This window comes from Emydura macquarii, unplaced genomic scaffold, assembly GCF_026122565.2.
Source record: "Emydura macquarii macquarii isolate MOO-44397 ecotype Brisbane River unplaced genomic scaffold, CSIRO-AGI_Emac_v2 contig_2897, whole genome shotgun sequence".
NCBI classification, from domain to species: Eukaryota; Metazoa; Chordata; order Testudines; family Chelidae; genus Emydura; species Emydura macquarii.
This window is the reverse complement of record NW_027133034.1, coordinates 43,547,715-43,573,957: the sequence shown is the minus strand read 5'-3', so window position 1 is coordinate 43,573,957 and position 26,243 is coordinate 43,547,715. Positions and strand designations below refer to the sequence as shown.

General features: G+C 43.5%; 1 protein-coding gene across 1 annotated transcript in view; it reads right to left on the bottom strand.

Moving 5' to 3' along the window:
- The window catches only part of HAPLN1 (hyaluronan and proteoglycan link protein 1), a 38,593-nt gene extending 25,500 nt beyond the window's left edge, over positions 1-13,093 (bottom strand). Inside the window, exon 1 of the mRNA XM_067568663.1 lies at positions 12,997-13,093. Coding sequence (XP_067424764.1) covers positions 12,997-13,093 — 97 coding nt within the window. The remainder of the gene's footprint in view (positions 1-12,996) is intronic.
- Between the last annotated feature and the right edge of the window lie 13,150 nt (positions 13,094-26,243).

Here is a 26,243-nt window from a genome sequence, read left to right as displayed (position 1 = left end):
TGACCAGTGAGGTGATCAGAAGCTGTTTGTTGCTGGCTTGGTGTATCTTATGAAAGAAAAACCACCAGTATTTAGGGCTTTGCCTGTCCCATTCTTTGCAGTTTACTCTGTTTAAACTATCTCAGCATGGCTCCCCTGGAGGCCAACGTCACAATATTCTTATATGACAACACTGGAGGCATTGGGGCATATTGTTCTTCATAACTTTCCTATCCAAATAAGAAAAATAAAGGTTATTTTAATTTCCTGCCTTACGGAAGTGATCTTGCCCCTGAATACAGCAGTGGTAAGACTGCTACTAGAATATTGTTTGAGGTATTGCTATAGCCATATTACCTCACCCACCTTGTCTCACTAGAAAACTGAGTCCAGTTCTGGTGTCTGCATTTGAGCTGGATGAAATTTTTTTTGCTGAAACCTTTTTTTTTTTTTTTTGGCAAAAAATAGATACAGGTTAATCAAAATATTTGCAAATTGATGTCAAATTTACTGAATTTTTTCAGTCAAAAACATATGTTAAAAAAATTCTGGAAAAAAAATTATGTTTTCAGAATGAAATGTTTGATTGGTCTATTCCAAGTGACTTATTTGTTTATAAATTGACTTCAATTTTATTTTATTTTTTAAAAGGGTCAAGAGCCTCAAAATGAAATAGTTTTGTTTTTGACTTTTTGGTTCACAGAAAAATTTGAAAATATTTTCTTTTGGGTTGACCCAAAACAATTTTCCCCCTCAATTTTTCAGAACAGCCAACAAACTGAAAGATCAGTGTACATGGAGAACAATTGACCACCATCCTCTTTAGGATAGCCTTTAACATACCTGAAGACTTATCAAGTCTCCCCTCAGTCTTTTTTTCTCAAGACTAAATAATTAAAAAACTAAAACAGGAAAAAGCTGTATGGCTGCAGAGGTATTCATTAAAGAATTTATAACTTATATCACATGTACAGTTGAGTGTAATTAACTGTAAACCCAAATTCATGCTGCTTCAGATGATATTTAGCTAAATGGTTGTTTGAGCTGGGACTATTTATCTCCTTTTGAGATAAAATAGGGCATACATATGAGAACATGAGAGTCCTATACAAAGGGGTAACAGTGACAAAGGGACTGGATACCCTCTACACCCGAGCTGTGATCTGATAACAAAGACAATGCTAATATCCTGACAACTATTCTCATCCTCTGCTATATGATCAGAACTAGGTTGAAAGAAATTTGCTGGGCGGATTTTTCAATGGAGTAATTCCAGGCTTTGGCCGTACCAAAGGATAAACCATTTTGCCTCATAAGGGAAGTGGCAGGTTAGCTGGATGTCTAGAAGTTGAATACATTAGAAAACAGAAATAGGGTTGGGAATAAATCATCATTTCCTTCATTTTAGAATGTCCCAGAAGGAGACTCTTATCGCACGAATATCCTAAAATTTGCAGAACTTCCTGGTGCCATCTCAGATCATTTCCTGTGAAAGGAATATTTAAAAGAAGAAAATTCTATCCAAGAGTAGGTTGCAATGTCTCCTCTTGTTAAAGAAATTAATTTGTTCAGTTAAGTTTCTTAAGAGAGAAACAAAATATTTAACAGTACTTTGCTTGTCAACTATAGCTTGCTTTGTCAGTCTGTTTTCCTATCAATGGGATTACACTGAATAGTCTGTAATAGTTTTGTCTTCTCCTCCTTCTTTAGACATTATTTCTGTTTCTGTATTCTCTCCTAGAGTTGAGAACTGCCCCCTTTTGGCTGAGTCATACTCTTTCCTATAAATAAACGAGGAAAGGACCAGCACGTGCAATAATGAATGTCATTATGGGCTTATCATTATGATACCATTCCTTGTAATGACAGTGAATCCTGATTTTTCAGATGAAGGAGGAGTTCTGGTCACAAAAGCTCATGAAAAAGGGAATAAGTAAAAACAGTTTGCAGAGAACCTGGTCTATCTGGATACCTGCTGCCAGAAGGAAAGGGGTGGCTGCTGCATCTATCCTTGTGCTCATGTTGGCTGGCCTCTTGCTGTTCCATTTCAGAACCAAGTAGTCAGCTGTTGCGAAGCTTGATCTGCACAAGTTAAAGATGACTTGGCAAGAACTTGATAGAGCAGTGGTACCCAAATCTGCCCCCCAAATTAATTGTATTTCAAAACTAATATTGGTTGAGCGAAGAGACTATTGACAAGTGCATGGGATGGGGTATAGGAGGAAACATGCCTCTTTGGGTACATCTTTACTAGAGCTGGAGATGTAATTTCCAGCTGGGGTAGACTTACAAGTGGTATCTCTGATTGAGTTAAAAGTTTAAAATAGAAGTGTAGCTGCGGCAATGTTAGCAGCAGAATGGTCTATTTGCCTCTGATCCCATCTGAAACCCTAGGTAAGAAATTACACCTCCTGCTGTAATGTACACATACCCTTACCCACCTCTCCTGTGTGTCGCCTCAGTCTCCCTTGTCTGACCAGTGTGCAGCTCGAAAGCTTGTCTCTTTCACCAACAGATAAAAATGTATTACCTCACCAGTCTTGTCTCTGCTATAAAATTAGCATTCTGGTTCCCATCGTTGCTATCATTTATGCATACACCTTCTATTGACTTCAGTGGGATTCCCAGGTGGATGGCTAGCAGACTGATTTATCAACACGCTGCTAAATATCTCAGTTAAGCTGCACCTGCTGGTTTATTGATGATATTAGCCCAAATTCTGCCCTCCAATGCACATTAATAGCTTTCATAGTTCCCACTAGCTTCTGCACATGAGAACAGAATTTAACCCATTATGACTAATGCCATGTCAGCTTTGGGAAGTTATGGGAATATTGCAGAGCAGGAGACAAGAGTCTGGACAGCATGTACACATAGTTCATGCTGCTAGCTGTGGCCCTTGTCAAATGGTCTTTGTCAGATTTTACCATCAAATATTCAGAATGTAATGCTTGTAATGCCAGAGTTGAGGGGAAGAACTTACAGTCTTACTACAACACGTGTGTAGTGGAAGAAAAGCACAATTTGAAGAATTTTTTCCTTCAGTTATGAGTGTTGTCAGGTAGATTTCCTTTACTGCATGCATGATCTATAGAAATCCTTCAGCTGTCTGGCATTATTTTGCTTTTCCTGGTAGAACATCCATGGAATTATTAGCTTGACTTGATTCCTGCTTTCAACAGCTTTGCTGTTCTGTTACATGATTTGAGCATAACCTTAGTCTTACAATGTGATCATGCTCTCCTCAGATAGGGCAACAAAGTGGGCCATATTATGTTTATTTAAAGATTCAGGAGTCATTTCAAGAGTAATAATATTCAGCCATTATATCGAGGGAATAATGGTACTAATAAGACTACATATAAGAGTATCTGAAGTGAAGGATCTGTGATAGTGACAAAATTTTAACACAAAACATTAGGAAGAATTATGCATGGAAACATCTTTTTTTTGTTTGTGTTTGCTGTGGTGGTGTGTTTTTGTTTTATTGGCGAATGCTAAAAACCTCTCTCTAATTTTGTTGTCAGGCTACCAAAAGCATTTGGCCTTATTTGACTCAAACACCAACTACATTTCATTTGTGTCATGAGAGAGAAAAATGTGTGTGTCAAAGTTGTATTCTTCCAGCTTCAAATTTGTCAGGAAAAAATATTTTCTACACATTATTTTTGTAAGCATTAATTCCAGATTGGGCCTCTGACGCACACTATCTCATCATCTAGTCATAGATATGCCAGATAAAACTGGGTTAAAAGTTCACATAAAACTGTTCCAATCAACAATACATTTACAAAACACTTTACAAATGAATAAGAGGAAAGGTACCTATTGTACAGTGCTAGGATGACAGGTGAAATGCAAAATGACTTACGGTCTGATCTCTCACTCTTACTCACACTGAGCAGTATCTTGGGCTTGGATATTTTGAACATGACTTAGGTGTCTAAATACCTTTGAGGAGCTGGGCCTTCATCAACAGTTAGTCCCTTTTAAACCAGTAGACCACTCACAAAGTGTTTCTCAGTTTGAGTAAGAGAGGCAGAATTGGGCCATAAATTGTCATTTTCTCTTCAGATTTTAGGTGAATTTGGTGCTTAGCTGAATGAAATTAATACTGGTAGATATGATACTTTGCAAATTATTTTGCCATCCTACTGCTATTTTAATCTTGGGCTGCCCTTGAGCTTAGACTGACAAGTTGGCCAAGTTAGGCGATGGATTTATGATCTAGATAAATATCCACTAAGGTGTACAACCAGATCACCAGTAAGTGATAACTTGTATTCAAGTTTCAAGTAGTGAAGTATTAGTGTGTGCCAGATTGCCTCTAATTTAGATTATTTTAAACATGTTTGGTAATGTTGTGAAGAGAAAACAGATAAGTATTCAGTTCAATAAAATGCAGCAAACCCAAGGAAAATGAGGCAGGAGGATAGAAGGATTACCAGAGATATTCTTCTTCTTGCTATTTGACCTGTTTTGAGATTTTCTGCCTGAGTAAGAACTGCTGAGAACCTGTTGGCCATGGGAGGATAGGGATAGGCCTGAGAGATCTGCTGCAGAGAGGCTAATTGAGGCCACAGAGACTACTTCAGAATCAGGGTTTTTCTCCCTGCCCTCCCTGCCCCAGACAAAAGAGTAAAGCACTCAAGGTCGGTATACTAACTCTGAAAGGGCCAGGATAAGATGCCTTGTACTGCTGCTCTAGCTGCCAACAGCCCCTCACTAGCTGAGCACCTTATTGTGAGGAAGGGGGAGCTCAGTGTGCAGAGACCTCTCCATATGTGGATTAGTGGGGAAGGAAGTTTTGCCTATTCTTGGTTGATTAATGTGCCTTTCTTTTTCCAAAGACATCCAATTTGCAAGTTTCCTGCTCAGGCTGTGGGGTACACAACAGAAAACTTGCCACAGTACATGTACCCTTTATATAAAGGGTAGAACAATTACATATAACTTTAACTTTAAATGACAACTCTTCAAGAAAAAGCTACAGAATGGGCCTAGCCAAGCAAGTCCCATGTATTCACTCCTCTGGGCTTTCTTGTTTGTTTTTTTAAGTCTTGGACTAATTGGACGCATATGTTAAAACTTCCTACCACCCTCAAGTAATTAAGTTGGCAGTTAGTGCTTTAGCTGAGTCAACTTTGTTTATTGCAGAGTTGTAACTTACAGGAATATCTCTTCTCTCTAATAGATATCCTGGGTCTTTGAAGTATTACACAGAAAGTGGCACTTTGAATGGATTCAAAAGATACCCAAAAGTAAGTGTTGGGGGAAATAATAGTTTTCCTCATCTGCAGGTTCTCAGAATCCCTAATGGCTTGTCTTCACACAAAAACTTTACTGCTTTAACTAAACCAGTATAGTTAAACCTGAACAACCCTCCTAGTATGGAGACTGTTATATCAGTATAGGGGTGCGTATGCTACTATAGCTTATTTCTGTAAATATAGGCCTAGTCTACACACAGTTTTATGCCAATTTAACTATGTTGGTTAGAGATGGGAATTTTTCTTTCCCCCCAAGAGCATTAAATTGACACAACCCAAATGTGGATGCAGTTATGCCAGAATAAAGGTGCATAATACCAGGTTAACTTACTCTCCTACTCATTAGGATCCTGTGATAAAAGGGTGTGGCTAACTCAGGGAGAAGCCGGGTTTAAAAAGCCTGCTCGTAAGCAATCAAAGGAGCAGCAAACCGAGGGGGAAAAAACCACACACACAAAAAACAAAAACAAACAAAAAAACCCTGCAAGTAGAAAAATAGCGCAGGCAGAAGTCCCGTTGCACAGTGGGAGCTATCCAGTTTATTGCATTGAATACAGTATGTACAATTACCTGCCTTGTGGGCAGGAGATCATACATGTTGCATTCAGTGCAAGCAACTCATGGCCCTCAGACACCTACAATGGGATCTTGAGAGCAGAGTGGCTGAACTGGAGGCACTGAGACAAAGAGGTACAAAGAGGAGATTTTCCAGGAGATAGTAGAATGGCCCTATGCCCTGTCTGACAGCCTTTCTGCAGTTAAGGAGGATGAACATCTTGGGGAAGGAGATCATCAGGCTGGAGCAGAAGGAAACAATCCCACAGTTCGGACCCTCTTTCCAGATGATGTCATGGTATCCTCTCACAGTGAGGCTACACTTCTCTGGGAGAGAGAACCCCAGTTATTAGGGAGAGACAGGTAATAGGAATAGAGGATTCAATTATTAGAAATATAGATAGTTGGGTTTGTGATGACCAGGAGAGCCTCATGGTGAATTACCTGCCAGGTACAAAGGTTGTGGACCTCTCAAGACATCTATATAGACTTATGTACAGGCCTGGGAAGAAGCCAGAGGTTGTGGTACATGCAGGTAACAATGACATAGGGAAAGGTAGGATAGAAGTAATGGAAGCCAAATTTAAGCTGTTGGGTAAGAGATTGAAGTCCAGGACCTCCATGGTATCATTCTCTGAAATGCTTTCAGTATCATATGCAGGGCCATTTAGACATGCAGAACTGTCAGGTCTCAATGCATGGATGAAACAATTATATTCGGATGAGGGATTTACGTTTGTTAGGAATGGGGCACCACCTAAACCAAAATGGAACTAGATTGCTGGCATGTAAAATTAAAAAGGTTGTAAAGGAATTTTTAAACTAAGGGTGGGGGAAGCCAGCAGGTGCAGAGGAGCACATGGTTCAGAAAGATACTCCCCTTAGGGGTGGATTTATTAAAGGGGATATTCTATATCCCTGTAAAGAGGAGAGAATAATAAGATAAAATATAGGTAAGAATAAAAGAAAACAGTAACATGAAAAAAAGTTCCATTCAATTACATCACATGAAGGCAGACAATTAATACTGACACATTTTATAAGTGCTTGTATATAAATGCAAGAAATCTAAATACTAAAATGGATAAACTTGAGTACCTGGTATTAAATGATGATATTAATATAATAGGCTTCACAGAAACTTAGTGAAACAATAATAATCAATGGGACACGGTAATATCAAGGTACAAAATACATAGGATTGACAGAGTAGGCCATGATAGTGAGGGAATGCACTATGTGAAAGAAAGGATAGAGTCAAATATAGTAAAAGTCTTAAATGAATCAAACTGCACCATAGAATCTCTATGGATAGAAATTCCATGCTGGAATATTAAAACAGTAGGAATATACACCAACCCACCTGACCAGGATGGTGATGGTGACTGAAATGTTCAGAGGGATTGGAGAATCTACAAAAACAGCAAACTCAGTAATAATGGCGGATTTCAACTATCCCCATATTGACTGGGTACATACCACCTCAGGACGTGATAGAGAGATAAAATTTATAGACACCATTAATGACTGCTTCTTGGAGCAGCTAGTTCTGGAACCCACAAGGGGAGAGGCAATTCTTGATTTAGTATGGCAAACAGGAGGTGAATGTAGCTGAACCACTCCGTAATAGCAAACCATAACATAATTAATTTTAACATCCTTGTAGCAGGGAAATACCAAAGAAACACACAGTAGCATTTAACTTCAGAAAGGGAACTGCGCAAAAATGAGCAGACTAGTTAAACTGAAATTAATAGGAACAGTCACAAAGTTTCAATGCCTGCAAGCTGCATAGAAAAGTTAAAAAACTACCATAATAGAGGCTCAAACTATATGTATACACCAAATAAAAAAATAGTAAGAAGACCAAAAAAATGCCACCATGGCTAAACAACAGAGTACAGTACAAGAGGCAGTTTGAAAAAAAAAAGATATCCCTTAAAAATTGAAAGTCAAATCCTACTGAGGAAAGTAGAAAGGACCATAAACTCTGGCAAGTCAAGTATAACTAGGCAGGCCAAAAAAGAATTATATCAGCAGCAGGAAGCCTGCCAAACAATCAGTGGGATCGGACCACTGGATGATCGAGGTGCTAAAGGAGCATTCAAGGAAGACAAGGCCATTGTGGAAAAGCTAAATGAATTATTTTTCTTCACTGCAGAGGATATGAGGGAGATTTCCACACCTGAGTCATTTTTTTAGGAGACTAATCTGACGAACTGTCCCAGATTGAGGTGCCAACACAGGAAATTTTGGAACAAATTGATAAATTAAACAATAATAAGTCACCAGGACCAGATGGTATTCATCCAAGAGTTCTTCAATTTCATATTGAGTTTCTTCAGAACTACTAACTGTGGTATGCAACCTGTTGGTTAAATCAGCCTCTGTACTGGGTGACTGGTAGATAGCTAACATGATGCCAGTTATTTAAAAAGGCTTCAGAGGCAATACTGACAGTTACAGGCCAGTAAGCCTAACTTTAGTACCAGGCATATTAGTTGAAACTATGGTAAAGAACAGAATTATCAGTCATGTAGATGAACACAATACATTGGGGAAGAGTCAACACAGCTTTTGTAAAGAGAAATCATGTCTCACAAATCTACTAGAATTCTTTGAGGGGTCAACAAGCACATGGAGAAGGGTGATCCTGTGGATATAGTATACTTGGACTTTTGGAAAGCCTTTGACAAGATCCCTCACCAAAGGCTCTTAAGCAAATTAAGCAATCATGGGATAAGACGGAAGGTCCTCTCATGGATAAGTAACTGCTTAAAAGACAGAAAACAAGAGGTAGGACTAAAAATGGCAGTTTTCACAGTGGAGAGAATGTGGGGTCGACCAAGGATCTGCACTGGGACCAGTGCTGTTCAACATATTCATAAATGATCTGGAAAAAGGGATAAACCGTGAGGTAGAAAACTTTGCAGACTATATAAAATTACTCAAGATGGTTAAGTCCAAAGCAGACTGTGAAGAGAAATCTTGCAAAACTGTGTGAGTTGGCAACAAAATGGCAGATGACATTCATTGCTGATAAATGCAAAATAATGCACATTGGAAAACATAATTTCAATCATACACACAAAATGATGGGGTCTAAATTAGCTGTTACCACTTAAGAAAGAGATCTTGAAGTCATTGTGGATTGTTCGCGGAAGACATCTGCTCAATGTGCAGCAGCAGTCAAAAACGCTAACAGATTATTTAGAAACCATTAGGAAAGACATAGATAACAAGACAGAAAAGATCATAATTCCACTATATAAACCTATGGTATGCCCACACCTTGAATACAGTATGCAGTTCTGGTCACCCCATCTCAAAAAAGATATATTAGGATTAGAAAAAGTACAGAGAAGGGCAACAAAAATGATTAGGGGTATGGATCAGCTTCCATATGAGGAGATATTTAAAAAAACTAGAACTAGTCAGCTTTGAAAAGAGACGACTGAGGTTGGATATGATAGAGATCTATAAAATCATGAATAGTGTGGAGAATGTGAATAAGGAAGTATTATTCACTTCACATAACCCAAGAACCAGGGGTTACCCAATGAAATGAATAGACTGCAGGTTTAAAACAAATATAAAGAAGTAGTTCTTCACACAATGCACAGTCAATCTGTGGAACCGTTGCCAGGGGATATTGTGAAGGCCAAAACTATAACTGGGTTAAAAAAAAAAAAGAGTATCTAAGTTCATGGATGATAGGTTCCTCAATGGCTATTAGCCAGGATGGCCAGGGATGCAACCCCCATGCTCTGGGTGTCCCTAAACCCCTGACTGCTAGAAGCTGGGTCGGTTGACAGGGGATAGAGCACTCAATAAATTGCCCTGTTTTGTTGACTCCTTCCAAAGCATCTGACACTGGCCACTGTCAGAAAACAGGATAGTGGGGCAGATGAATCATAGTGACACATTCTGGCCATTCTTATGAATCTTTAATAAATGTTTTATCGATAGCCATCTGCAGTAGCACAAATTGCTGCCCACCACTTCTCTGTGACTGAAAACAACAGCAACAACAACAACAAAAGTCCTTTATGTTTGTTGTAATGAAAATCAGTTGACTGTTCGGGGTGTCTGTTTCTTTTAGCAGTACAACATATTTCCCTACACTGATTTGCTTCTTTATCACAGACCCTTCATGGAGGACCATCTCAAAGGGTAAATTCTCTCTTTTACTTGTTTAATGTGAGCTCTTGAGGCTGAAGTAACAACAACGGGGCTAATGAGTGCTATTGAGGCTGCATTTTTGTAATGGGGCAACCTGTCTACTAGGAAATGAACAACTCAACAACAGTTATCTGGACGTTGTGATTTTGGTCACTAATGACCTGGGCCAGAGCTGAACTAAAGACCTACAGGAGAAGAGATGCTCTCTGCTGTCTCTATAGTATGTATATTCTATCAGCAGCTTCCTTATAATACTGGGGCAAATTCTGCTTTCAGTTACACTAGTATAAATCAGGAGTAGATCCACCGAAGTCAATCAAGTTACACTGAAAGCTTTGTAATTGAGAAGAGAGCCTGGACCACTGCCTTTCGAGATAACTAGATACATAGTTATATAGTAACTATTAACATCAATATTGTAGCTCTACTAATAGATACAGATGGTGCAGTTGCTTAGCTTTCCCCATGCCTGACTGGAACTTCAGTCAGAGTTAGCTGGCTGAACAGAAGGACTGGTTCTGATCTCAGCTACACCAATGTAAATCCAAAGTAACTCCATTGAAGTAAATGGAGTTATTCTTGATTTTCACCAGCGTAAATGAGAGCAGAATCAGGCCCAGGTACTATGCTGATTGGCTGGGGAAAGCAACCAGAAGAAATGGCAGAGATTATTTCGCTCCCTATGGTTGTGGAGGTATGCCTGACTTTTGTAACTAAAGTTCATAACTGAAGGGTCCTGTTAAACATTCTATGCAGCTTCTGGTTGTCAAACAGCAGCAGTGGCCAGGAGTGCTTTTCTCTATCAACAGTCAGCTAGAAGGTTGCAACCTTTCCTCTTCAGTGTGGACCCTGCTAGTTATCCAGACCTCTGTCAACTCCAGACTGGAGTTTTCCAGTGCACCACTCCCCATGATGACAATACCTGCAAACCTCTCAGAAACTCCAGCTATGCTGAAGAATGCTGCTGCCTCCTTTACTTAATGGTGCTTTTTACTCATATGCTCCAGAGCCTGAACTGACTTACAGATCATTTCTAGGTCTTGACCTTCTTATGTGTTGTGCATCTCTAGGCAAAATGGGGTTCCAATCCTAAATGGAGCCTCCAGAATACAAATAAATAATAATGAATAGTAAAAACATCAGGTGTGGAGTCTAACCTATTATGCCCTTTATGATTTGTGTCCCATGTATCTTAGGAGCCACCTCACTGCTTGTGCTCTATCCTATGCAGTATAGTTGTCTTTCTCACCAACAGAAATCGGTCCAATACAAGATAATACCTCACCCACCTTGTCTGTGCTCTGTACTGGCAGGTCAGTCCAGCTGACGTGCAACAGCTAAATAAAGTCCATTGATGTTGTGTACATCCGGAATTAGGGTTAGGGCATTTTCAGTGGAAGACCCTTAGCTGTGAAATTCACTCTCCCACATGGTCTTAGAGAGCCTGAATCAGCTGACCTTCAGGGCACATAGTAAAACTGGACTATAATAATTACCCAGACTTATTCTGAGGAGGTGAGTTGAGAGGGCAAAAGCTCAGATTTTGTGGGTGGGGGAGAGAGTTAGTGGATGTTTTGACAGCTTTGAACTATTCTGCATTATTCCCTTTTATAGACTGAATTGATTGTATGCTGAGAGACTAACAATATATGAAGCGTACAGCTTGAAAAATAAACGCAAAGTGGTAGGTGAATAAGCAGGTGAAATTTAGGTACAACTGTCTTTGGTTATGTTTAAATGTTTGCTTCAGCACTAGGGGTTATCTTCCAAAAAAATAAAATAAGAAAAAGGCCAGGGTTATAAAGTAATGAAATATTATGATGAGAAAGGAAGACTTATACATTAATTAGACACTAATGTCAAATATAAAATTAACTTTTGGGAATGAATGCTCCCGGTACAGCGATTGTGATAGTTATGTCTTCAATTTGATTTACACATCTCTTTGACCTTCATAGCATGAGTTTCTTTATAGCGAAACCAGCTCTCAGTAATTCTTATTTGACCTTGAAGATATAAGGGCCTGGTCCTAATAGATGCAGAGCACTTGCAACTCCCAATGACTTTCCAGGGATTTGTAAGTGCTCTGCATCTCTCAGTATCAAGCACTAACTTGGAATTTTACTTTTGTAAGCAAGCTCAAATAACACAATGTGACAAGGAGTAAGAAAAAAGCATCAAACTTTCTCTCTTTTCTCTCTTTTCTCTCACAAAGAGAGAGAGCAGTAAAACACCACCTTTTTTAATTCTGTAAAATTAATATGTTAGAGCTATTATCTCAGCCAGTTCTAGCAAACATACAAATAAGGGAAGGCAAATCTCTGCTTGTCCTTATTGTATAAATGTCCTAGCTTTCCTCATACCGGATGACCCTCAACAACTGAAGCTGGGACTGAAAAAACAGCTGCATTGTGCTGCAGACTCAAATCCTGATACAGCTCTAAGCTTTAGGATTCAAATGAACCCAACAGGATTATGCAGAGAGTATAACTCTTTATATGAATTAGATCTATGTGGAAAGACATATTTCTTTTGGGGTAAGCTACTTTTTATGATGTTTGTGTTGCCTGATTCTGATTTCATTTCACTGTCTTTCTAAGTAATAATCAGCCATTATCATACTTCTGTGATGTGAAGATTTGGTATGAGCCAGCCTTTAAATCATATTTATGCCACAATAAAGTAAAGGTACTTAAATCTGCTGCAGTTGCTTATACTTTAGGATGAATTCTATTTTATTAAAAAATATGTTGGCTTTGACTCACAAATTATTAATTATTGACTAACTGCTGTTAAAAGTGAGCAATACAACTTTCATTTTCCAAATTTCTTAAAGAGTATAATAATACAACAGATCAAGGGGGAAAAAAAGGGCTCAGTCAACATTAACAGTGATAAAAAAAAAAAAAAAGCTCAGTGCAGTGGGACTGAAAATTAAGGAACATTAAGCATATCATATCTCTGAGGAATATAAATGTACTAGTAATTTCATATATCTGTATTTCCTTACCTTGGATATGAATAATTCTGTCATTCTCCAGAGTGTAGTTGCCATTATGTTCAGCCCAACAGATAGAAATCAGCACCAGAAAAAGTAGCCTCTTCATTTTTATAGCCAAAAGAATCTTCTTCACTGTGAGAGCATCAAATACAAAAAGGCTTGTGAATTTTGGAAATCTTTACAGTGATGTCCTGCACAACTTTTTACAGCCTGATCATGGTGTAACGGGTCTATAAAATATTTAACCCTCTCCGTTGAAAAAGTTACAGTGGCTAGTATTTTTTAGACATGATGACTGAAGCTTTTCTCATTAGAATTACCTATATCCTGTTAAATGAAATCAGAAATCAAATAATATTTAACTCTATATATGCAGAAGTACAAATATGAACATATACAAGTACACATAATCATACACAAAATAAACTACTTTTAAGACCAAAAGTAAGCAATAACTGTGCTTCTAAAAATGTTTTAGTGTACTTTTGGTTTTCCAAAACTACTCCATATTTGGTCTATTAAGGCAAGTAACAACAATCTAGACTATCACCATATCCATATCTTCTGTATAGTACAAACAAAGAAAAAGGAATCCTTAGCAAGTAAATAGTATTTTCATAGCTTTTGGCATTTTAGACCAGGCTGCAAGTTAGCTTAGCAAACAGGGTATTAAGTTTACTTGATCCAAACAGAAAAGATGACAGAATATTTGTCAGACTGATCAGAAGAGGTATATTTTATTTCAGATCCACTTACCATTTTAAAGGGTGCCTAAGTATACAGTGAAATGTTGGGAAGCGTGCACAAGTAGGTTAGGGTTGTATACGTTACCACTGCAGTTGCCCTGATTGATTTTTCATTCATTTCTACCTAGAATGCTGACGCACTAACTGAGTGTGCCAGGTAGGGTCTCTGCAGTCAGCAGAGCTGAGCGCTGCAGGGAAAATCTCTGCCAGCCTCAGAGTAATAATTAGGCAAATGAAGAACTGAAATAGATAACAAGGCATAAAATACAAAAGGTCTTATGCAAAGGGTCCAGGCTGATGTGCTCTTTATAGCAATCACTTTTATTACACTGGATTCTCTAAATAAAAATTAACATATTCTCAAACTTCGCATTTTAAGAGACCAGGATTTTTTTTAATAAACTTCAAATAATGAGACTGTTAGCAAAATTGCTATGATATACTTATTAGTATATTCTTACTTAATATAGTTTACTAATATAGAAAGCATATTTTATTTTCTTGTGTACTTATATCAAAGGCTAGATATGTCTGACCCAAAGCCCCAGATCCAAACAGCCCCAAACTTAGGGGGTGCTCATATTCAGAACCCAGATCAAAATCTGAACTTAAAACATCTCTATCCCTCTAATTGACTAACCCCTGGATTTAAATAAATACTCATGAACACCAAGGTGTTTCGAATACAGAGCCAAATGTGATTTGAGCCCATCTCTAGTCATAAGCTAACATACACAAATAGAGCAATTGTACTGCTATTTTTTCCCATAATAGAACTGCCAAGTCAGCACTGCTGCAGAATGCTGGGGACAAGAACAAGAGCAGAATATTAACAACTAGGGCTCCAACTGTTAATGGTCCTTACTTTTGACAAAGATGAACCTTAGTGTTATCATGGATTCTAGAGAGAGATGACTTTAGAGTTTGATTTTTGCTTTCCTTAACAATTTTTGATGCATTGCTTCAGTGAATCTCTTGGAAAGGCTCTGCTGGAGTGGCTCCTATGGTTCCTAACTGAATTTTTAAAGATGCTTTTCTCTAGTGAAACCCATAGGGAAAGACAGATAGCAATGCCAAAATGACAGTGGGGATGACTCCCAATGAACTGATAACATTCCCTCTGATACCTGCAGGTGTGAAATTTGCCCATTGTGTTGGCAGGCATTGTACAAGTTTACCACAATAAGTTTACTAAGACATATCAGCTAACCCATTATGGGCGTTTCTTAAACAGAAAGTGCAAGTCATGCAAAATTGCATGCTTGTGGACTAAACCAGGATCTTAATGCAGGGCTTCAGAGGTGAAAGGCACTGTACTACCTAGCCAGTCTCCAACCCACACAAAATAATGCAGCCATACAGCAGTGTTGCAGCCGGAACATAAATTAGAGAAGCCCTGTAGCAAACCCTAATTTATTCTGAGAACCAGTCACACCCCTGAATAGGTTGTTAGCAGGGGCACAAATGTGTATGCCTTTCTTTCAACCAATGAAGTTTATCTTTTTCTATGGCTATAATCCCTGCCAGGGTGCCAGATAATAGGAAGACTTTAAGATAGGTCTTGGGGGAAAATATATCAAGACTCCTTTATTGAAGGGCCAGTGATTTGACCCTCAGTATTTTGTAGGTTATCTAGAAACTATTAGCTAGAACAATGTGCATCTTCCACTCTAGCCACAAAACAACACCCCATCTGAGAGTCTGCTTCTGCAGCAGTACAGGAAGACTCCAGGGATGAGATGATGGATGTGGATATTTTGATATTAAAATGACTAAAACTTTTGGAAGACAGTGAATTTTGGAGGAAAATTATAATGGTTCTCCTGGCACAGGAAGTTTGTACTGGTTTAGATTATTGCAGTTTACATAATCTACTATTTTACTAGATATGGATGACAAGAAGATAAATATTTACTTTTATAAATAATTTTTAGACGCTCTGAAACCTCACTGTATTGGTCAAAGGGACCAGACGACAAATTAATTTTTAGGACTTGCTTTGCCTTCAGTTTATAATTTGTCTCAATTTGCTCCCTCCTAGGTGCAGTAGGAAATCATGATGATCATCAACTGGAGTACATTTGGTTATACTTAAGTAGCCATTACTAATCTAGATTACTACTAGGAAGCGTAGAATGCTAAAAAAAATGTAATCGTATTTTTGATATAATAGTTTAAAAATCAGTAGCACACCTTTAAGCAAATCCACCATTTAGGTAAGAAATATTGCTTTGAAGATGCAAATAACATTGTGAACATGTATACAGTGCAATGTTAACTATTTATATTCATGGGTTTAAATTTTTTCTTAAGAAATTATGATGTGCTATTCCAAACTTTTTTCCTTAGAGAGAGAAGAAAGTTATCATGTTACTGCAGGAAGCCTGGAACCCAACCATTTTACAAGGCAGTTCTCTGTCTTCATCTCTCATGCTCATACCATGATTCCATGTCTGCACAACCATTCTGCCTGCAAAATGGAGGTTGGAGAATTTAAATAGCAAATTCTTTCCCTAGATATGCATGTGGGGGAATCTCTGTGCTTGCATCTTATCTCTCTTGTGTGATGACAAGCGGGGATCAGTGCATGATCCCCTCTGCCTTACACCCTGTGGAATGATCTCCATAGGCCTGAGGCACCACATCTGGGGAAGGAGAGGAGTAGGGAGGTATGGCAAGGAGGACATTCATCATCCCCCAGAATCCCATAGGAACCTCACAGAAAGGGTATCACAGCCTCAAGCTATGTCATTTTTTATGCAGCAGAAGAACTGCTGCTTCATTATGTGTGTATATGTGTGCCTGGGGGCTAGGCGGGCACTAGAAGGAGGCACTGGCAGAAGAAGGAAATGTGGCCCCAGTGGAACTGTGGAGCTGCATTACCAGGGATTGGAGGAAAGCTGGAGCTGCTGGAGCTGATGCAGGGGCACAGGGTCTTTGAAGGGATGGTCCTGACTTTATGTGGATTCACCATGGTTTGGGTCTAGACTTAATGCTTCTTGCAGGAAACTGTATATGGAGAATCTCACCAGTTTCCTTCCATGTTGGTTTCACTAGGGGAGTGCATGGTGTTTATCATCAGTGGGTCAGCGTTGTGCCTTACAGTTCTAAAGCACAGAGGCTAATAGGAAAATATAACAGAGTCCAGGCTCACTATCCAAATCCCCCCATTCCTTTTGATTCCTTAATACCACTCAAGAGCTAAACTAGGCAAACAGATCTCACCACCATGTGAAGCTCAACAAACTCAATTTCTAGCAGACAACAAGAGGCAGCAGGTCTAAGAACACCCTATTGCCAACCTTGGAGTGTTTAACCCCAGGAACTGGCAGCATGAATGACCCAGTGGATCACAGATCACAGTGAGACACAGATGAATCCCTGATGTAGCTGTTACAGCTTTCTAGATCATAACCCCTCCCCCCCTTAAACTATGACTGAAAGCAAATAGGAAATTGACACAGAATGCAGCGCATGGGTGTTATGTACTCACAATGGCTCAAAGAGACAACCCATTGCATTCCGCACTAACTTCAGACCCAAGTAGAGCCCGTTGCAGTATTCCAGCCTGGAGGTTACAGATTGCAGTAGGCAAGGTCTGCACCAGACAGGTATGGTTGCAACTTCCTGGCCCATTGTAAGGGAGAAAAATGCACTGAGACTCCAGGAGTAATGATGCCTCAAAAATGATCCCAAGACTGCAAAGGTGCTTGGCAAAGCTCAGATATATACCTCACAACCCGTACTCAGAACCACTTCCATCTTATCTGGATTGAACCTAAGCCAGTTTGCTTCTATCTGCTTAACCACCTCTGTCTGACACAAGGAAAGCAGAGTGACCACAGTGTCTTGGTTTGAGTAAAAACAGATATGGTTCTGAGTGTCAGCTATATAACCGTGATACTGCATGACCAAACATCTCACATTGTCCCTTGTGACTGTACGTACATGTTGAACAGAAAAAGTGCTAAGATGGGACCCTGTGTGCAAAACCAGTGGTCAATCCTATCAGCTGCAGATGATAGATTCAATAAAACCAACATTGATACTTTGGGGGAAAATAATGGTTGATATTTTGTTTAGGGGAGAGGACAAGATTCAGAGCTGAGAGATCTCAGTGCTGTTCCCAGCTGCGTCACAAACTTCCTGTGTCAGCTTCCTGTGGCACGTCAGTGCTCCTCTCTGTGTCTGTGCTTCCCCATCATAAAATAGTAATAAGCACCATAGAGATGCCTATTAATAAGAATGAATACATACATTTCTAGGAGCGGATTTCCCACTACAGATAGTAATAGCACCTGAGTACTAATCCCATGTCTAAAACTAAGCTGGTAGGTAATCGATAATGAGATTAAGATCAGCCCGAGCTGTGCCGATACCATCTCCTCAGTAAACTTCTCTAAAAATGGAAGGATAGAGACTGAGAATTAAATGTCAATGATATTAAGCAAGAGATTTTTTTTCTTAGAGCTTATGCAGATATACTTCTTCTTTAAGGGCAGCTAGCACCCTTTCTTCACAAAGGTAAGCATTAACAATCCTCATCATACTGGTCTCTACCATCCACCACGGAAAGGGTACAATACTCAGGTAAAGGGATACAATTCCACCAACATGTCTAAGACCTCATTTAACAAAACTGAATGAAATTCAGTCAGAGAATTTGGTATATGTCTAACTTCATGCTTGACACTGCCCTCGCATTGCTAGGCCTAGATCCAATCTTCATTGCAGCAAAAATAGACAAAAGATTCCTCACAATGAGAGCACCTCCCTGTGGAGTAGAGTTCAGGTCAGCAGGCTGCCCACCACTCTGAACAGTTCCACTGGATGGGATTTTGCCGATGCGATGGCAAAGGAAAAGAATGATTGATTTGCTTCTCTCATAGCCACAGAAAAGGAATGTGAAAATGCTTTATGTTGTGTTCAGTTTGAATCAAAGCAAGTTTTCCACCAGCTTCTCCCTCACCACTTCATTAGTGGTAGGTCATTTGTAAACTTGTGAGAACCATATGAAGATGTGGGACAGCTAGGTGCCTGACTGGCAATGTTCATGGATAACAAGTTGCCATATTAGTCCTCTAACCATAGACAGAATAGCTCAATGAAAATGCAGTATGACTCCTCAAAGATAACTGAAATCCCCTTTACTCTATTAGTCCCTAGTAAGAAGGCAGATAAATTGCTTTCAGGGTGAGGGAAATATCAGAAAGGTCTCTGCAAGGACTTAAGCTAGATGAGCTTTATTGTGACTACACAGGGACCTATATTTGACCACGAACAGGAAACTGGAAGCTGACACTTAACACAGATTAGAAATGGCTTTTATTTATTTATTTATTTTAATCGCTGAACTATTTGGAGGCTTCTGGGTTTTTTTCTTCCAGTTGTGGACTTTACAACAATGATTCATGAATTCATGACCTTCAAGACAGATTACAAATGTTTTGGGACCGTCCTTGAAAATAATAACTCATAGACTTCAGCTAATACAAAATGATACACCATGAATGTACAAGGGTTTCATTCATGAACATCAAGGTGGACCACACTCTGCAAGCTATAGTGGCTGCCTGTAATTCAACAGGGTAATTCAAGAACTACATTTAGTACATAAAGCCTTAAACAATATTGGTTCAACCTGAACAGTCACTGTTCTCTCTTCGAGTGATTGCTCATATGCATTCCAATTTAGGTGTTTGCGCGCCCCGTGCACAGATTCCTGGAACCTTTTTCCCTTAGCCTGCCCGCAGGGCCAACTCAGGCGCCCCCTGGAGTGCCGCGCTCATGTCGCGGTATAAAGGGCGCTGCTGGCCCTGCGGGTCCCCAGTTCCTTCTTTCTGCCTCTGACGGTTGCTGGAACTTCTGCCCTTGCCATTGCAAGCAGCAGTCCTTAGCCTCATTACTATAGTTCAAGCTACTAGTTCTCAGTTAGTTCGTTGTTATTCAAATTCAGTTGATCGTCGGCAGTTCAACACTGTCAATTGCCCTTAGGGGTTCTTTGCTAAAGAACCATGCTGGGCTCGGCTGGTTTCAAGAGCTGTTCCATCTACTCCAAGCAATTTGCGGTGACCCTCATGACCGCTGCCTCCGGTGCCTCGGAGAGCAGCACCGCAAAGAGAAGTGTAAAATCTGCAAGTCCTTCAAGCCCCGCACCCAAAAAGAAAGGGACGCCAGGCTGAAGGTCTTGCTCATGGAGTCTGCGCTCCGTCCGGCCTCAGAGTCATCAAGATCACCGGCACTGAGCGGACGCTCGGTGTAGAGCACACTGCCGGCACCGACAACGACACCGAAGCCTTCGGTGCCGAAGAAATCAAAGCGATCCAGCACCGCCTCCATGGACTCCTCCCTGCGACCAACGAAGCAGGGAGAAGCTCAGGAGACACCCCAGCCACGTGCCGTGGAGGTTCCTCCGGCACTGGTGTCTCCTCGCAGGGAGCCTCCCCCGACTCCTGGAAGTGGGGGAGTGCCCTTGCAAGGGCCGTCGACGCCGGAGGCGTTCGTCGCGGCAAAGGCCCTCTTAGCCTTGCCTACGCCTCCGTCCCCCCCTCGGCTGAGGGGCGCGGGACTAGCGTCTCGGGGCAAACCCGCGCTGGGTAGCCCCGGTGGGTGGAGGAAACATCGCTCCCCATCCTCACCCAGACGGCCACGGAGGGTGGAGAGCGCATCCCCTCCAAGCTCCGACTCCAAGTCGCCGAGCGCCTCGGCACCGCGGCACCGGGGGCGGTCAGGAGGCACCAAGAGCCGGCGCAGAAGTGTCAGCGCCGACTCTGACACCACCCATAGCTCGGGCTTGAGCTCTCCGGTGCGGGGGAGGTCACGGAATCGCTCTCCGAGCAACACCCGGGCGGCACCGAGTACTGTCGACCCCAAGGCCCCCTGAGCCCCGGCAGCGGTGGCACCATCTCTTCCGGCACCAACTGCGGCACAGACGATGTCGGGACCGATTACGATGCTGGCCTTGTCAGCGGCGTCACACGTCTCCTTGGCGTGGTCCGCTTTAATGGGCCAGTCCACGGTACCTCCAGGGCTACCGGCACCAGGGGGTGCGGTACCGCCGGCACCGATGTATCCGCCGGCACCGATGTATGTGGTTCCGCCATCGGCATTTGTGCCACTGATGGCACCGACCTACACGGCACCAGGGCTTTCAGCACCGCTGACTTCAGCACCGCTGACTTCGGCACCGGGAAAACCAGTGCGTTCCCGTTCTGCTTCGACGGCACGCAGCCGAAGGAGCCGTCACTCCCGGTCCCGTAGTGGGAAGCGCCGCTACAAACGGGCGGGATGCAGACGCAGGAGGTCCACCAGTTCCTCCAGCCGATCCTCCTCAAGGAGACACCATAGGCGTCGGCACCGGTCCTACTCCTCTTCCCAGAGCCGTTCCCCGCCGAAAGGTCGCAAGAGACGGTCTGACGGCTCAAGCCACAAGAGACAATATGTGGACACCCAGCAGCCACCTATGTCAGGGTGGCCGCAAGGGCCGTGGCAGTGGCCATATTGGGGACCTTGGACCGTTCAGCCTGGTCAGGTTGCTGAGTCGCTCCACTCTGGGGTGGTATAGCCCCCCCCCTCCCGACACAGCTGCCTCCACAGCTCCCTTCTGATAGGGAGTCAAACCCAGAGGAAGGTCCCTCCACAGGGCCTGTCCCCCCGTCCTCCTCTTCATCCCCGGATGAAGGGACGTCCAGGGACCATGAGGCGCCCCTTTTCGATTTCCGGGCGCACCAAGACCTCCTTAAGTGGGTAGCCTCCAATTTGGGCCTACCGCTTAAGGAGATGTCAGAGGAGGATGACCCCCTCTTTGGCCCTTCGGGGTCCTCAGGCCCCTCTCGAGTGGCCCTCCCAATCCATGAGAGAGTAATGAAAATTGTGAAGGCCCTTTGGCAAACGCCTTCCTCTGTTCCCCCAACATCGAAGGGAACAGAAAGGAAGTACTATGTGCCGAAGTAAAACTTCAAGTTCCTGTATAATCATCCCCTCCCAGGGACTCTAGTTGTGGATGCGGCAAACCAAAGAGATCACCAGGGAGGTCAGGGAAGTACCCCCAAAGATAAGGAGGGGAAGAAGTTAGATCTCTTCGGCCGCAAGGTTTATTCCACGGCTGCTTTACAACTAAGAGTGGCGAACCATCAGGCCCTCTTGGGAAAATATAATCAGAACCTGTGGGGATCAATGCAGCGTCTGATCTCAGCGCTTCCTGCTGATCAAGCTGCAGACCTGGCCACACTGGCACAGGAGGGTGAGACAGTGGCACAAGCAGCTCTGCAATCCGCCAGCGATGCGGCAGATACCGCAGGCAGGGCAATGGCCTCTGCCATAGTAATGCGCCGATGTTCCTGGCTGCAGGCATCAGGGTTGTCGGTAGAGGTCCAGCAAGCCATCCAGGACCTCCCCTTTGAGGGTTCCACCCTCTTCTCAGAGAGGACGGATGATAAATTACATGCCCTTAAAGATTCGAGGGCTACCCTGAGGTCCTTAGGGTTATACACCCCTCAGGCGTCGAGACGTCAGTCTCGCCCCCCAGCCACAAAGGCAGCCACCTCCCCCGCCAAGACAAGCCCCCAGGGCCGCCCAGCAGAGACGGGGGGCGGGAGCGCTTCAGAGGCCCTAACTGCCGTGGTCGGCAGGGCTCGTCGGTGCGGGCGCAGCATGGCGCAAAAACCGGGAGTGGCAACAGTAATAAACGCTTTTGACAGCGACTATGAGGGTGGCACTCTTCCTTTTCCCCGGGAGCTTGACCCACCCTTTGAAAATAGGCTTCAGCCTTACTATCAGGCTTGGGAATCGATTACCACGGACCGTTGGGTCCTTGGGGTGGTCCTCAGGGGTTACACCCTTCAGCTTATGTCCTTTCCCCCAGACTCCCCTCCCATTCTATCCCCTATCAGGGACCCCGCGCATAAGCAACTACTCATTCAGGAAGTCCATTCGCTCCTGAGCCTCGGTGCGATTGAGGAGGTCCCGAGGAGGGAAAAGGGAAAGGGATTTTATTCCAGATACTGCCTGATCCCCAAGGCCAAGGGCAGCCTAAGACCGATCCTGGACCTCCGCTGTCTGAATAGATATATCAGACGTATCAAGTTCCATATGGTTTCCCTAGCCTCCATAATTCCGGCATTAAATCCAGGGGATTGGTACGTGGCCCTTGATTTAAAGGATGCCTATTTTCACATCTCCATTTTGCCAGGGCATAGGAGATTCTTGAGATTCACGATAGAAGGAGGTCACTACCAATTTGCGGCCCTCCCATTTTGCCTGTCTTCAGCCCCGACGGTTTTCACAAAGTGTATGGCTGTAGTGTCGGCCTACTTATGCCGTAGGGGGGTTCAGATCTTCCCCTACCTGGATGACTGGCTCATTAAGGGCAGATCCAGGTCTCAAGTGCAAAACAGCCTGGAGTTGGTCTGCGCCACATGCACCAGACTGGGGCTTCTTATCAATGAACAAAAGTCCACACTTACCCCGGTGCAGCGCATTGACTTTATTGGGGCTATGCTTGATGCTGTTCAGGCCAGAGCCTTCCTGCCACAACCGCGTTTCGAAGCAATGTGTTCCATTATCGCAGAGCTGCATAGGTCCCCCATGACGACAGCTAGGCACTGCCTACAGCTGTTGGGACATATGGCAGCCTCCACCTATGTGGTAAGGCTAGCTCGCCTCAAGCTAAGACCCTTGCAGGTCTGGTTAGCTTCGGTTTATGTTCCCTCTACACATGTACTGACCAAGGTGGTCACGATTCCCCCACAGCTGCTGTCCTCCCTCCGTTGGTGGATGAACCCGAGGGAGGTGCTCAAAGGAGTCCCATTCAGAGATCTGGCTCCATCTGTAAACCTTATCACGGATGCCTCGGATGTGGGATGGGGAGCCCACATCAGCGGCAATCTGGGCACCCAAGGGTTATGGTCACCGATGGAGAGAGCCCTACACATCAACGTCCGTGAGCTCAGGGCGGTCCATTTAGCCTGCAAAACCTTCCTCAGATTCCTGAAGGGCAGGGCAGTACGGGTCCTCACGGACAATACAGCAGCCATGTTCTATATGAACAGGCAGGGGGGAGCGCATTCCTCGGCCCTGTGCCAGGAAGCCACGCGTCTCTGGGAATTCACAGTGAGGCACAACTTTCATTTGTTTGCCTATCACCTCCCAGGGAACAGGAACGACGAGGCGGACCGCCTCAGTCGGTCGTTCTCACCCAGGCACGGGTGGTCGCTGCACCAGGAGGTGGCAGCTTTAATCTTCCGAGAGTGGGGAGTTCCCCAACTGGACCTGTTCGCGTCGTCTTGGAACAGGAAGTGCCCCACTTATTGCTCGCTTTGAGGTCGCGAGCCGGGCTCCCTATCCGACGCGTTCCTAGTGGAATGGGGAGGGGCCCTGATGTATGCATTTCCCCCCATTCTGCTCCTCCCTCAGGTCTTTCTCAAGATCAAGAGGGACAAAGCGAATGTCATATTGATTGCCCCAGCGTGGCCGAGACAGTACTGGTACAGTACACTACTCCACCTATCTATCGCCACACCGATTACACTCCCCAGGTGATACGACCTGCTCTCCCAGGACCAGGGGCGCCTTCTGCACCCAGACCTGGATTCCCTCCATCTAACAGCCTGGAGACTCTCTGGCTGATGGAAAGTGAAAGGGCCTGTTCTTTACAGGTCCAACAGATTCTGCTTGGTAGCAGAAAACCCTCCACACAGGTTACATACCGAGCTAAGTGGAGGCGCTTTACGGGTTGGGCAGAAGCCAGGGGTATCACACCAACCTGCTCACCTATACAGGTGATTCTGGAGTACCTTCTACACCTTAAAACCCAGGGCCTAGCCTTGGCATCCCTGAAGGTACACTTGGCGGCTATTTCGGCTTTTCACCAGCCTCTGCAAGGGCGGTCGCTGTTCTCCCACCCCATGTCGGTTAGATTTTTGAAAGGGGTGGAGAGGGTGTTTCCTCAGGTTCGAGATCCAATCCCCCCTGGGATTTAAACCTGGTCCTCACCATGTTGACAGGACCCCCCTTTGAACCCATGGCCACATGCTCCCTGCTACTCCTCTCTTGGAAGGTAGCATTCCTGGTGGCCATCACTTCGGCCAGGAGGGTCTCTGAGATAAGAGCCTTAACTTCGGAGCCCCCCCATATGGTCTTTTACAAGGATAAGGTCAGGTTGAGGCCCCACCCGGCCTTCCTTCCCAAGGTGGTGTCCCAGTTCCACTGTAACCAAGATATTTTCCTCCCTGTGTTTTTCCCAAAACCCCACGGTTCGGAAGAGGAACGGAGATGGCATTCGCTGGATGTCAGGCGGGCCCTGGCACACTACGTGGAGAGGACCAGACCCTTCCGTAAAGCGTCACAGCTATTCGTTGCAGTGGCAGACAGGATGAAGGGCTCTCCCGTCTCTACCCAGCGGATCTCTTCTTGGATCACGTCTTGCATTAAGGCGTGTTACGAGCAGGCGAAAGAGCCTTTGCCAGGAACGGTGACTGCACATTCGACTAGGGCTCAGGCCTCATCGGCAGCCTTCCTAGAGAATGTGTCACTGCAGGACATCTGCAGGGCAGCCACCTGGTCGTCAGTTCACACTTTCACGACCCATTATGCCATTGTTCAACGGGCGAGAGACGACGCAGCAGTTGGCAGAGCCGTATTGAGTAGAGCTGCTCGTCAGTGACTCCTACCCGCCTCCATGGGTATGGCTACTCAATCACCTAAATTGGAATGCATATGAGCAATCACTCAAAGAGAGAAAACAAGGTTACTTACCAGTAACTGTTGTTCTTTGAGATGTGTTGCTCATATCCATTCCACACCCACCCCCTGTCCCCGCTGTCGGAGTCGGCAGAAAGAAGGGACTGGGGACCCGCGGGGCCAGCAGCGCCCTTTATACCGCGACATGAGTGCGGCACTCCAGGGGGCGCCTGAGCTGGCCCTGCGGGCAGGCTAAGGGAAAAAGGTTCCAGGAATCTGTGCACAGGGTGCGCACACACCTAAATTGGAATGGATATGAACAACACATCTCGAAGAATAACAGTTACTGGTAAGTAACCTTGTTTTTCGTGTCTCACCTCTCTTAGGGCACTTGTCCTCAGCAAATTGGAATCCCCAACAGACCCATGTTATATTTTTGAGAGGAAGGGATCTAGGGCCTTCTGAAGTGGGCCTCCCTTTAATATGATGTGTTATAACAGTAATTTGGGTATTTATTCATATATTTCAGAGAAGCAAGGTCAAATATGACAGGGAGCCAGGGACACTTGTGATCTCAACCTGGTGTGAACATTGATTCAGTATATGTTCAATATATGCTTATGCTGCAATTTAATTGTACTATTAATGCTCCATTTGCACACCTAGAACCTTTGATAGGCATCTTTTTTACTAATATTTACATTAAACAAACAAACATCTTTGGGCAAGTCACTTAGGCCAAAATGTTGACACTTGTGCAAAAAGTGAGACACCTAAATACATATTTTGGCAACTAAATGAGTGTCCTCATTTGAAAAGGTGCTAAGCAAC